At 43.5% G+C, this 14,623-nt stretch overlaps 1 protein-coding gene across 20 annotated transcripts in view; it reads right to left on the bottom strand.

Moving 5' to 3' along the window:
• RBFOX2 (RNA binding fox-1 homolog 2) overlaps positions 1 to 14,623 on the bottom strand; it is a 286,269-nt gene that overhangs the window by 186,042 nt on the left and 85,604 nt on the right. For 18 of the 20 annotated variants that reach the window (XM_060656475.3, XM_060656470.3, XM_081796237.1 and 15 more), the window contains exon 2: positions 9,637 to 9,687. The exons of the other annotated variants lie outside the window; for them this stretch is intronic. In XM_060656475.3, the coding sequence (XP_060512458.1) occupies positions 9,637 to 9,687 (51 nt within the window). The remainder of the gene's footprint in view (positions 1 to 9,636; positions 9,688 to 14,623) is intronic. 20 annotated transcript variants of the gene reach the window in all.

The raw sequence follows: 14,623 nt of genomic DNA on the forward strand, positions 1-14,623 counted from the left end.
AATCAAAACCACAACGAGCTACCAATGCATACTCAGTATAATCAAAAAGGTAGATAAAATCAAGCCACTTTGGAAAACAGTGTAGTAGTTTCTTCAAGTGAAGCATGAGCTTACTTACCACAAAACCCAGCGACTCCACTCCTAGAAATGTGCCCAAGAGAAACTGAAACATATGTCCACACAAAGACTTCCATGCAAATGTTCATAACAGCATTATCCATAATCACCAAACTGAAAACAATCCAAATACCCATCACCTGGTAAATGGACTGACAAAATGCAGTCCATCCATACAAAACAATACTATTTAGCAACTAAAGGGAATGATATAGTGATACACACTACAACATGGGTGAACCTCAAAAACATTATGCTAAGTGACAGAAGTCACACACAGAAGACCAGATAGGGGCGCCTGGGTGGCTCAGTCGGTTGAGCGTCCGACTTCATCTCAGGTCATGATCTCACAGCTCATGAGTTTGAGCCCCGCATCGGGCTCTGTGCTGACAGCTCGGAGCCTGGAGCCTGAAGCCTGCTTCGGATTCTGTGTCTCCCCCTCTCTCTGCCCCTAAGCCACTCGCATCCTGTCTCTGTCAAAAATAAACATTAAAAAAAATGTTTTTAATAAACATTTAAATTTTTTTTTAAATAAGATCATATATACATCATATGATTCCATGTACATGAAATGTCCAGAAAGGATAGAGTCAGAGAGCAGATCAGCGGTTGCCTGGGACTGAGGTGAGAGTGGGACTAACTGCAAAAAAAATTTAGGAAAATTTGGGGGCAGGGGGGATATGGCAACATTCTATAACCATACTATGGCCGTGATGGCATAGCTCTACAAACTGTATAAGACCCTTGAATAAGTATGTTTACATTGAATTACTTTTATGGTATGGAAATTATATCTCAATAGTGTTTTCTAAGTTCTTACTCAATATATATGTATATATATTTTCTATACACATGTATGTATATATTTGGTAACTCCAGGGGAAATGGAAAAGTATTTATGAAAGGGAATATAATCATGTTTTATGATTTGGCTATATTTAGTCACAATAATGTAATTATTATGTAACCATAAATCGGGAATAAACACTGATTTTTCTAAATGACCTTATTAGAAGGAAGGAGACCATGTCTAAAAAACTGTTAATATCTCCTCTCCAACAGCAGGCAGCCAAAATATGGTGTCTAAAATTGGTAAATCAAGAAAGAGCAGAATAAGCATGTTATTTAGACACCTGGCAGTCAGCAGCAGACGAAGTGAAATGGTCTTTCCCAGAAGGAAAAAATCTTATGAACTACGTGCAGAATGAAATGATCTAAAATGCAAGAGTAAGTCTGAAGCTGATTACATGGTTCAAGAAAAATGCTAGAACACCAGATGCTGCAGCATTTCCCAGCCCTTCCTCCACTAGAGGGTGTAAGGCAACATCGCAGAAGGCCCTAATCACCGATGGGCAACCTGATGTCAGATATTGGGGAGAAGCAACCATTTTATAATGTACCTCGCATGAAGGCTGACAGTGGGGTTCTGTACAACCTAGCAGAAAGGGAAAAAAAGCGATTTCGGATGTAATTGAAGAGCAAAGCAGAAGTATTTTTCATCAGAAGGGGGGCCAGTAAGAAAATATTATAGGTTGTGAGATACAGAAGGGGTATGAAACAATTTACTTCTAAACCAGTCATTTTAACCCAGTCTCCAGCTGGGGCGGGGGCAGGGGGCCGGGGGAGTAAAATTTCTCATTCAACAAATAAGTCCTAGTTAGAACTGATATTAAAGACAGCAAATAATAAAGCCATTGCCTAGAGAGTTCTAAGGCTGCTTTTTTTGTGGCTCCTCCTAAGATTCAATTCTTCACAGCAGCCAGAATATTGTTTTTAAAAATGTATAATGAATCACGTCACTTCCCTGCCTAAAACCTTTCAAAATCGTCAACATTAAACAAGATAATTTTAATTTATGCATTCAACAAATATTTATTGATCTCCTCCTACATATCAGGCTCTGCTCTAAGCAAAGTCACAGCTTGCACAGCACATTTTAGTGGGAGAGATACACAATAAAGTATGCGCACTACATAATTTCAGATGATGGCGACAGATCTGAAGAAGGTCAGGTTGTATATCTGGGTATCTTCAGGCGAGTATAGTCAGGAAAGACTTCCCCGAGGAGTAAATTTTGTACCTGTGGCCTGAATGAGAAGACAGTGAGCATCTGGGCGAAGAGTACTGCGTGTCTGAAGGTAGAGGAGACAGTGGCTCCACACTGAAGCCGGAATCAAGCTTGTTCAAGAATGCCCGGCGAGGCCAAGGCCAAGTGTACATAAGAGAGCTTCAGGAGACGGAACCACAGAGGCAGGCAGTGGGCTCACGTAAGAACACTCCCTCTAGCCATACAGTGAGATGTCACTCAACCCAAAATGGAATGCAGTACTAACACGTGCTACAACATGGATGAACCTTGAAAACATTATGCTCAGTGAAAGAAGCAAGTCACAAAAGACCAGATGTTATATGATTCCATTTCTGTGAAATATCCAGAACAGGCAAATCCACAGAGACAGAAAGCAGATGAGTGGTTACAGGGGGATGGGGCATAGAGAAGTGACTGCTAAAGTATATGGAGTTCTTTAAGGTTGCATTTTTTTTTAATGTTTATTTATCTTAGAGAGAGAGAGAGAGAGAGAGAGACAGAGAGACAGAGAGACAGAGCACAAGCAGGGGAGGGGCAGAGAGAGAGGGAGACACAGAATGCGCAGCAGGCTCCAGGCTCTGAGCTGTCAGCAGAGCCGGATGCAGGGCTTGAACTCATGAACCGCGAGATCACGAACTGAGCCGAAGTCGGACACTTAACCGACTGAGCCGCCCAGGTGCCCCTAAGGTTGCATTTTTAAGGACAACAATCATGAGAATTTTGTTTTTCAAAACTACAGACTGCAATCTATTAGCGGGCCCAGGAAATCAATTTTGCTCAATTGCTGGTCACAACCAACAATTTTTTTAATGGAATGGAAAAGAACGGAAAATGCTTACAGTACAGTAAGGGTAAGTACTATTTGGAAGACTAACTCTAAGTTACATTTGTGTGTCCGTGTGTGTGTGCGCGCGCATGCACGCACGTGCTGGGTCATGATGTAAAAAGTACTGCTTTACTAGTGGTTCCTGTCTTGAAGCTTCAAAGCAGCACCAAGCTAGAATTTGAACACTCTCCCCATGTCCTCTGTTCCAATTCTTCCCAAAGGAGGAAGAGCAGCACCATTTCTTTGCATGAAAACAAATGAGTATGACAGAAAATGTGTTTGCTATCATCCATGGCTCCCAATCAATACCTAAAAGCCCTGAAAGTTCATTTATAAAAACCTCTACTAAAATAAAGTTCATCCCGGGGATAAAAGGAAGAAAAGGAAAAGTCATTAAATTCTTAAGAAAGAAAATGCTTTTGAAAAATAAATCCCCTAGGTCATTTTTAATCTATCCTCTAAATTAAAAGTATGGCTGCCACTCCCAATTGAAATCTCTAACGGTCAAAGTCACATCTTTGAACATCTCCTTTGATACTCCCCCTTTGTTTCTGTGAATCACCTGAACATGTCCACACAGTGGCTTTTCAACAGAATTTTAGAAAATCAAAGGAAAATAATTTTAGCAAGCCACTGGCTAGCATTTTAAAAATAAAGAGCCGAACACCATGACATTAATTTTTTCTTTATATTTACAAAATACTATATAAATACAAAAAGACAAACTGTGGACCAGAAGCTATTTTAGCAAATAAGACAGGAAGAAAACTTGACAGAAATAAATTACTCAAGGGACCTCCAAGTCACATGAAGCCTTTTCATGAGGCTCCATTCCCTAATGATTCCATAATATCTTGTCACACTAGCAAGAGAACATCCCCATTCAGAGAAGAGAAAACACTGACAGAAGAACACAAAAGGGAAACAAAAGACATGGAGGCTGAAAATCCAGGGTTCAAGTCCATTTCTGCCACCTCCCCTCTATGTGACACTGGGAAATCCATTTAAAAATCTCTGCACCGGGGGTTGCCTGGGTGGCTCGCTCAGTTAAGCTTCTGACTCTTGACCTTGGCTCAGGTCATGATCTCACATCATGATCTCACGATTATGAGATCAAGCCCATGACGGGCTCCCCACTGAGCAGAGAGGCTGGCTTGGGATCCTCTCTCTCTTGGGCCACCTGGGTGGCTCAGCTGGTTAAGCGTCAGTCTTAGGCTCAGGTCATAATTTCACAGTTCACAGGTTCAAGCCACACCATGGGCTCTGCACTCACAATGCAGAGCCTGCTTGGGATCCTCTGTCTCCCTCTGTCTCTACCCCTCCCCCGCTCACATGCTTGGTCTCGCTCTCAAGATAAAAAAACTTAAAAAAAAAAAAAAAGGTACTCCCTCTCCCTGCCCTTCTCCCACACATGCACAAGCACATGCTCGCTCGCTCGCTCGCTCTCAAAAAGTAAAAATACAAAAAATAATTTTTAATCTCTCCACTGGTTTTCTTATCTGTAGAGATAATAAAACCCAACCTACCTAGCAGAGCTATTGTGAAGACCAAAACTCAGCAAACATGGAAGCACACTGCAAAGTACTTTACAACGTTAGTTTTTTTAACATATTAATACTGTCACTTCCATACCCGACTCAACACCTAAACCCAACCAAGAGTCTGTTCCCTCTCTCACCTCAAAAGCGAATGATAAGGTTTCGCTCCTGCGCGGGCTACATGTGAGACAATGCACTGTGCCATAATCTCAAACCCCGATCACATCAGTTAAGAGGACATTGGCTAGGGGCGCCTGGGTGGCTCAGTCGGATGAGCGCCTGACTTCGGCTCAGGTCACGATCTCGTGGTTGAGAGTTCGAGCCCTGCGGCGGGCCCTGTGCTGACAGCCTGGAGCCTGCTTCCGATGCTGTGTCTCCCTCTCCCTCTGCCCCTCCCCCAATGCTCTGTCTCACTCTGTCGCAAAAATACATACAAACATTAAAAAAAATTTTTTTTTAAAAAGAGGACATTTGCCAGAGTTCTTAATTTTTTCTTAAGTTTATTTATTTTGAGAGAGAGACAGAAAGACACAGAGCGAGCACACCAGTGGGGGAGGGACAGAGAGAGCGAGAGAGACAGAGAGCGAGAGCGAGCGAGAGAGAGAGAGAGAGAGAGAGAGAGAGAGAATCCCAAGCAGGCCCTGAGCTGTCAGCACGGAGCCCGACACAGGGCTCGATCTCACAAACCGTGGGATCATGACCTGAGCCGAGATCAAGAGTCGGACGCTAAGCCACCCGAGCCACCCAAGTGCCCTTATGGTTCTTGAATTACAGCTGAGGTGGCTACACACCTCCGCTCATCCCAGTTTGCACGGGGCTGTTTCAACATAAGCATCACGTTTCACTCTCGAGAGTGTCCGAGCTAGAATGGCAACTTATACGGTCACCCTGATGTAGCAGATGTAAAGTTGTGGCACCAAGTGATGGTGAGGGGATGGACTCGGGACTCGCACTGTGCTCTCCGGGAGTTCCCTGAAAGCTGTCCTAAATAAATGAACAATGTCAGCAAAAACAGTGAGCTTGCTGTGTAGAACTGAGGCCCTCTCTAATCAGATTGCTATTCCTAAGCCCCTCCTATCCATAAACCCTGGAGCTAACACACACAAATATTCTCTCATTTAAAAATACCGCAAACCCACAAAATATTCCAGACCGAACCAATACTCAAATAAGCATCTGCGCATATACCTAAACCACAAAGAAACAGCTACGAATGTAAACCACTGTATAGTATCATCAACCCAAACTGCACGGCTCGGATGAGACACTCAGTCAGACTTTCTGAGCTGGTTTTCAGTTTGCAAATCTGGACAATGTCTGTCTCCTCCACTCCCACACGGAGCTCGTTAGCAAGCACAGTGAAGTGCTCGGGAGAGCTCTATGAGCACAGCGGACTGTCACCCCATAAAACTTGCTAACTGACTGGGAAAGAAGGCTGAGGGAACGGCACATAAGAAAGCACAACCTCTACGAGCTGGCGGGTGGTTTTTCCCCTCCTCCCCTCCACAGGTTTCCAATTCAAATGTGTTGGCGGGAGCTTACGTAACAGGATGAAAAGGACCACTGAACAGTGGTATATTGGTATACTTAGTGTTAAGGAAGCCAGGGGTAATAATCCTTAAGCAGGGATCATGGATTCCTAGATCTGTGGTTGAGCTCCAAGAGGCCTACGAAGCCCCCAGACGACAAACGAGGTACAGGCGTGAGCAGGTGCTCGTGCACACGACCACATTCTTGCCTGTGTGAGTCAGTGATTCCCCAGCACAGAGGAAAGGGCCCTCACAAAGAGAAGAAAATTTCAGTTCTTTTGCAGCTACTACCTTGTATGGTTTTCTCGGAGAAGTCACTTTACCTCTGGGTACCTCAGTTTCCCGCCTCTGTTTTATCTACTTCAAAAGGTAGCCGTGAGGACGAGGGGGGAAAACACAGATGACCGTGCTCTAGGAAGATCAGGATTGTAACTGTCTCTTTTAAAATCACCATGAGATGCGTACAAATCCTGTCTGGGGACGATTCCTATCTGTTTAGAAAGGAACAGCAAGAGAATAAGGAAGGCAAATAAAGACACACAGTTAAAATTCACCTTCACTCCCCCCCCCCACCCCCACCCTGGATTTGCCGAGCCAGACCAGTCTGGGGAGATGTAAAGATCCCAAGTGCGGTTTCTGCCCAGCTCAGGCCGCTCAGTGACCAGCGTTGCACACTGATACATGTCCCCCAAATCGCAGTGCACAAAGTGAGAGTTCACAAGGTTAGGCGCATTAATTAGCGGGACTCATTTGGATTCTGTATTCATCAAATACAACAAGCAGCCATTCAATATTTGCCTGTTTGCACTGCTCTAAGATCTCTAATTCAAAGATCCAGTCAGAGAACAAAATAAAGCCCAAGAAAATAAGCTAATATAAACCTGTCACCATCGGAATGTGCCTGAAAGTAAATTAGCAGCTTTAAACCTTGGCAAAAGGGTCTGCACAGGCCTACAGCAGAGACAGTATTGAGTGATAAATGCACAGGTTACAGAAGTGTGTCCCTACCGCAAGAGAAAGGAAAAATAAAGTAGTTCCAAGCAACAAGACTACTTCTACGCTTTAACAAATTCCTCTTAATTCCTTTTGCTTAGTTTTTTATTGATCTGTAATCCTCACAGGAAGAACACAGCATTATACAGTACCTTTCAGATCCTTTTAAACTCAGTACGTCTATTCCCATGCTTTACTTCAATTAGTCTTACCTTCCTACATCTAAAATAAGCCGACATCCAGGGGTGCCTGGGTGGCTCAGTTGGTTGGGCGTCCGACTTCGGCTCAGGTCATGACCTCGCAGTTTGTGGGTTCGAGCCCCGCATCGGGCTCTGGGCTGACACCTTGGAGCCTGGAGCCTGCCTTGGGATTGTGTCTCCCTCTCTATCTCTGTGCCTTCCCTGCTTATGCTCTGTCTCTCTCTCTCAAAACTAAACATTAAAAAAAATAAAATAAATCTATATCCAAAATAAGCAACATTTTATAAATAAGTAAACATATGCGTTGATATGCAAGGGTAGACAGAGACTGACCGTGATCCTTTGTATTTGAAGGGTCCTAGGTGAAAAGTACAGGATGAAACGGAACGTGTCACTACTTTTAAAGTAGCCCACAGGACTGCAGTTCTCGACAGTGGCTGCAAAGCAGCATCGCCTGTAGGTATTTCTAAATAGGTGAACGACTAAATGCACTTTTAGACCCTGGTTACAGAGTCTCTGGGGGCTAGATCTCTAGGCAGTAGTACCTTCCCTGATATGTGACCAAGCTCTAGAACTACCATCAAAGGGCATAAAGTTCACAGCTTGTTACAAGAGCTCCAGAGCAGACCCAAACCAGAAAGAAAAAATCCTCTGACTTTAGATTTGAGGGGCGGCTGGGGGGGCTCACTCGGCTGAACGTCAGATTCATGATTTTGGCTCAGGTCATGATCCCAGAGACACGGGACTGAGCCCCACGGCAGGCTCTGCACTGAGCATGGAGCCTGCTGAAGATTCTTTCTCTGCCTCCCTCTGCCCCTCTCCCCCATTCGCGCACTCTCTCTCTCAAAATAATATGAACAAAAAATAAAATAAATGAAAAAAAAAAAAAAGATTTGAAGTAAACGACTGTATCTTTTTAACAAAAGCTTCCCTAGGGACAAACTTCGATCCCAACAGTGACGATCCCCCTGGGAGATAAACACAGAGATGAACAACATCTTCCCTCCCCCTGTTCCTCCCCACCCTAACTGGGGCCAGTCAGTCTGACACCAACCCAGCACCCAAAGTGCAAGAACGGGGCAAATACTCGGAATACTGAAGGCCACTCAATAGATGACCACTGATTATGGTGCCAACCTAGTTTTCAAGATCAGCTCCAGGGGCTCCGATGAGATTCAATTAATTTCTGGAAACAGGAACTACGTCAACCCTTTAGTTTAACACTCTGATGATACAATGTCCCTTGGACAAGCCTAAAACTGGGGGCTTTTTTGGACAACCCTATGAGGAAGTTGGATAGACATTCAAAGATAATCACTAGGGGTAACCTTTCAAATCTCCTGGAGAATATCAATATGCCCAAACAGCAAGGAGGCAAATTTCAAAAAAAAAAAAAAAAAAAAAAATTTTTTTTAATGTTTATTTATTTTGAGAGGGAGTGTGTGCAACCAAGTGGGGGAGGGGCAGAGAGACAGGGAGAGAGAGAGAATCCCAAGCAGGCTCTGCACTGTCAGCGCGCAGAGTCCAATGCAGGGCTTGATCCCATGAACCATGAGATCCTGACCTGAGCCAATATCAAGAGTCAGACACTTAACCGACTGAGCCACCCAGGCGCTCCGAGGAGTAAATTTCAGAGGGTAGGTACCTCAGGCCACACCATTTCTCTGAGGCAGCAGTTACCTGTTCTTCTACCCTAACTCATCTTCAGCCCCACCTGCCCAAGGTTTCAAACAGCAGAAGGACAAGGAAGGCATTTTATACGTTCACCTAAACCGCCCAGAGGGCGTCTCATAGGAAGCAGTGCTGCTCTAACCCACACTAGGGCCTGGGCTTTTTTCCAATCATGCTCCCAATGTAACAAAGAAAGGCAGCAGAAACTTCCCTCTCTCAAGCTAGTCTTCCTGATTAAAACCATAAGGTTGAATTCCCCCAGGAAGGAGAATGGAATTTTTTGTTGCAGATTATTGCAAGGACTCAAAAAAATCTGTGCAGGCAGGAGCTAAGTGGCAGAGAATTAAGAGACAAGTCCAGCACTTAGAATTATGAAACACCAAGAAAACCAGGTTACAAAATTATTCTAACAGCCTGGAGAAGAGAAAACAAAAGCGGTTATGTCTGTGCGTGCCTGGTTTTTTTCCCCCATAACACCCACAATTTCAGAAACGTGATTACAATTCTTTTAGGATTAAGACATGTATTTTATTTGTATCTTTAAATGTAAATGCACTGCTGAAACTAACCACGTCACTCTCCAAAATACTTTCTGGAAATGCTCTCTACCAGAGCATCCTTAGAACGAACACACACACATACACACACCCCATCTGACACAGCAGATACCAACCTGGCTGTCCCGTGCTGGGAATCCATGATAACCTGGAGTCAGAGGCTCGTTCTAAGAGAAAAAGAAGAAAATCAAGTATAAGACAAAAGGAAATGTTAAGGAGCATCAAATCATCCAAACTGATCAAATATAAATCCCTGCAACAGTCCTTAAGATGTTCTATCACTATATTCCACTCTAACTGTACCCCTGCCAGCAGCCTCTACAACGGCAAAAACGAAACCAAGCAAACATAGTATTTGCTTCAAAACACCATTCATAAACTCTATTTTCCTCGTTCAGCTAATTGTTTCCTTTTCAGTGTACCTCAAACGGGGAGCCAACTGAGATCTGGGGCAAATCAACTCCTAACTGTGAGACTTTAGCATCCCTGGCCCTTAACCACTAAAAGCCACCGGCAATCCTGAACACTAGGGACAACCAAAAACATTCACATATTTCCAGAAGTCTCCTGGCTCAACAGTACCACCCCTACTGAGAACTACGTCTTGGTCTGGAAGTTTTAGCCACACCCCCCTGTCAATATGCATTCCTTCAGTTCTTTGAAACCTACATGAAATCCCTTCCTCTATCACCCTCTATGACCCTAGAGACCCGAGTGACTCCGAACATGTATAAATTAAAATGCACTGAGGCTATTTGTACAATTTCCTTTTCATATGACATATGCCTTAATCAGATTTTTGTAACAGTATACCATAGTGAGTGTCTCATCTTCACATTAACCACTAAATCAAAATCCTGAAGGGCAAGAATGACAGTCAATAAAAGCTATGCAAACCCTATTAGTATAAGGTGATATGATCTGAGCACTCATTCATGGCTTGACCCATTCAATGATTCAGTCAACATGTACTGAACACCTAATATTTTTCAAGTACTGTTAAATGACTGATAGTCATCAGTAAGAAAGGTAAGGGACACAAGGCCCTTGTCTTTAAGTGAACTTTTAAATGGGAAGAGATACACGTGCCCATAAAAGTGTAAATGAGAATATGCTTTTGTAATTTTTTTCAACGTGCTCAACACCGCTCCCCGGAAGACGCTCATCCTCTTCTTCCATCCATTTATATTTTCATTCAGACTAGCAGATTAACAAGGTAAGAATTTTCACGGATGGGACGTTCACATATGGCAAGAGAGCGCTTTCCAACCAATGGTACATCTGCTGTGATTATATCCTTACCTTTGGTTATCAAATACCCGCCCTGTTTTCAAAAACATGAAAGCAAGGAGCCAACATAAGCCCACTGCAGAGACACCTTGTGTGTTCATCGTGGTTTCCCTGCAATCTAGCACAGCGTCTAACACGTGGTGGGCACACAAAACGATGCAGAAATACATACATGGAGCTCAACAAGCAGAAGTTATTTTGCCATCCATCACTGATTCAATCATAGACAATCCAAGTTCTCCTTTTTGATTCCTTAGTCTCTGTTCTGGATGTTTATAAATGAAGTCTCCGCAGAGAAAGCACATCAAAGATAACAGCCTTGAAAAATTATAGGTACCAAAACAATCCCGAGGAAGAGTAAAGCAGAAGGATTCATGTTTCTGGATTTCAAAGCTTCCTGCAAAGCTACAGTCATCAACATAGTGTGATACTGGCCTAAGGAATAGACATACAGATCAATGGGCTACAACTGAGAGTCCAGAATCAAACCCTTAAAACTATAATCAACTGATTTTTTAAGAGGATGCCAAGAAAATCGAAGCAAGAAAGAACACTCTTCAACAAATGGTGAAACAAATGGATACCCACATATCAAAGAATGAAGTTAGAACGCTATCTCATCCCATACAGAAAATTAACTCAAAACAGATCACACACCTAAAACCACAAAACTCTTAGAAGAAAACACAGAAATAAGTCTTCACGATTTCTCGTTAGGCAACAGCTTCTTCAGTATGACACCAAAAACACCCGTGACAAAGGACAAACAGATAAATTGGGCTTCAACAAAATTAAAAATTTCTGGGGCTCAAAGGACACCATCAATTCTGGGAACCTCCCGCCTAACATAGTGATTATAATTAATAATACCGTATTATATACTTGAGAGTTGCAGGGCGGCTGCGTGGCTCAGCTGGTGAAGCGTCCAACTCTTGGTTTTGGCTCGTGTCACGATCTCACAGTTTGTGAGAGATGGAGCCCTGCATTGGCTCCGTGCTGGCAGCGGGGATCCCGCTTGGGATATTCTCTCTCCCTCTCGCTCTCTGCCCCTCCCCCACTCAATACAACTAAACTTTAAAAAAGAAAAAGAAGGGGTGCCTGGGTGGGCTCAGCCGGTTAAGCGTCCGACTTCAGCACACATCGTGATCTCACGGTTTGTGAATTTGAGCCCAGCATCGGGCTCTGTGCTGACCGTGCAGAGCCTGCTTCAAAGTTTCTGTCTCCCTCTCTCTCTGCCCCTCCCCGCCCTCTCAAAAGTAAATAAACATTAAAAGGGCGGGGGGCGGGGGGGGGGGGGCGCCCGGGTGGCTCAGTCGGTTGAGTGTCCGACTTCGGCTCAGGTCATGATCTCATGGTTCGTGGGTTCAAGCTCTGCATCAGGCTCTGTGCTGACAGCTCGGAGCCTTCAGCCTGCTTCAGAGTCTGTCTCCGGTTCTCTCTGCCCCTCCCCCACTTGTGCTCGGTCTGTCTCTAAAATAAATAAACAAAAAAAAAAAAAAAAAAAAAAAAAGCTCCTAAAAAAACAGATCTTAAATGTTCTCACCATAAAAAACAAATGGCAATTCTGTGACATGAGGCTGGTGTTAGCCAACACTGTGCTGGCAGTCACTTCCCAATACATAAATGTACCAAATCAAAACCTTGTACACCTTCAACTTATACGTGGTTATGGGTCAACTATACTTCAATAAAGTGAGGGGGGACTCCACCAAGTAAATGAAAAGACAACTCACAGAATGGGAGAAAATACGGCAAGTCATACGTCTGATAAGAGGCCTGTATTCAGAATACATACAGAACTCTTAAAAAGACAACCCAAACTTTAAAATGGGGAAAGAATGGGGCGCCTGGGTGGCTCAGTCGGTTCAGCGTCCAACTTCGGCTCAGGTCCTGATCTCACGGTTCATGAGTTCGAGCCCCGCGTCAGGCTCTGTGCTGACAGCTCGGATTCTGTGTCTCCCTTTCTCTCTGCTCCTCCCCTGTTCACGCTCTGTCTCTCTCTCTCTCTCTCTCAAAAATAAATAAACATTAAAAAAAAAAAGCTATAAAAATAAAACGGAGGATTTCCATAGGAAGTTCTCCAAAGATGTACAAACGGCCAGTAGGTACATGAAAAGATGCTCAATATCTTTAGTCGTTAGTGAAATGCAAATCAAAACCGTAATGAGAAAATACTTCACACCCGTTACGGGAACAAGATAAACTTTAGTGAGGATGTGGAGAAACTGGAATCTCATACACTGCTGGCAGGAAGGTAAAATGGTACAGGCACTTTGGAAACAGGCCCGCAGTTCCTCCAAATGTTAAAACAGAGTTACCATATGATCCGGCAACTCCACTTGGGGTAAGAAAGAAAACTGAAAACACATATCCACGTAAAACCTTGTTCAGAAATGTACGAAGCAGCTTTATTCCATAATCGCCAAAAAGTCGAAACAATCCAAATGTTCACCAGTTGCTGAATGCGTAAGTAAAGTATGATACATTCATAACAATGTTACTGGGCAATACAAAGGAATGAAGTGCTGAGACAAACAGGTAATCTTGAAAACACCATGCTAAGTGGGGGGGGGGGGGGGGGGGAAACAGACAAAGGCAGCAAATTGTATGACTCCATTCATATGAAATATCCAGCATGGGCAAATCCATAAAGAAAAGAGATTAGCAGCTCTAGGGGATAAAAGGGCAGAAAGGGGAATGAGTGGTAACAGGTACTGGGTTTGTCTATGGTAGTGACAATGTTCTTGAATTAGTGATGACAGACGCACAACTTGATGATTATACTAAAAACTGCCACAACACTAAAAACTACTAAAATCAATTTAAAAGGGTGAGATTTATGGTCTGCAAATTCTTTTTTATATTTTTTTTAGCATGTATCTATTTTTTTGAGAGAGAGAGAAACAGTGCAAGTGGGTTAGGGGCAGAGAGAGAGGGAGACACAGAATCTGAAGCAGGCTCCAGGCTCTGAGCCTGACACGGGGCTCAAACTCACGAACTGTGACATCATGACCTGAGCCAAAGTCGGACACTTAACTGACTGAGCCACCCAGGTGCCCCTTTTTTTTTTTTTAATTTTAGAGAGTGTGAGAGTGGGGAAGGGGTCAGGTGGGTGGTGGGGGGAGGGGTAGAGAGAGAAAGAGAATGAATGAATGAAATCTTAAGCAGACTCCACACTCAGCATAGAACCCAATGCAGGGCTCAATCCCAGCATCCTGGGATCATGACCTGACCCAAAATCAGGAGTTGGACCTTCAACCACCTGAGCCACCCAGGAGCCCCATGGTCTGTGAGTTCTATGTCAATCAACCTGTTATTTAATAATAGTAATAACAGGCAATCTAGCTACTTTCACACTAATTTTTACAGGGGAGACATACAGCTTAGACTGTGACAAAAAGAACAGGGCTCTTCTGAAATCTACAAGTGCCTTATTTGTTCTAGATTCTATAATTCAATTCGACATCATTCCCTATAAATATTAACAGTGATGATGATAAAGGTGATGATAACTGCTAGATATTGAACATTAAATCCAGGTATAGTCTCAGGATGGAAGGGAAGAGGAAGAGAAAACAACAAAGAGGAGGAGATAATAAAGCATAGGTACTAAGTGGGAAAAAACTATCAACCCAGGTCTGCTGGATTCCAAAGCCCCTGTTATTTCCATTTCATCAACTTCTCTTTTGTAATAACCACTCCACAATATTTAAGAAAGCAATGGAAGGGTGCCTGGGTGGCTCAGTCAGTTGAGTGCCTGACTCTAGATTTCAGCTCAGGTAACAATGTCAATGTGGGATTGAGCCTCATGTC

This window comes from Panthera onca, chromosome B4, assembly GCF_046562875.1.
Source record: "Panthera onca isolate mPanOnc1 chromosome B4, mPanOnc1 haplotype 2, whole genome shotgun sequence".
In the NCBI taxonomy this organism is placed as follows: domain Eukaryota; kingdom Metazoa; phylum Chordata; class Mammalia; order Carnivora; family Felidae; genus Panthera; species Panthera onca.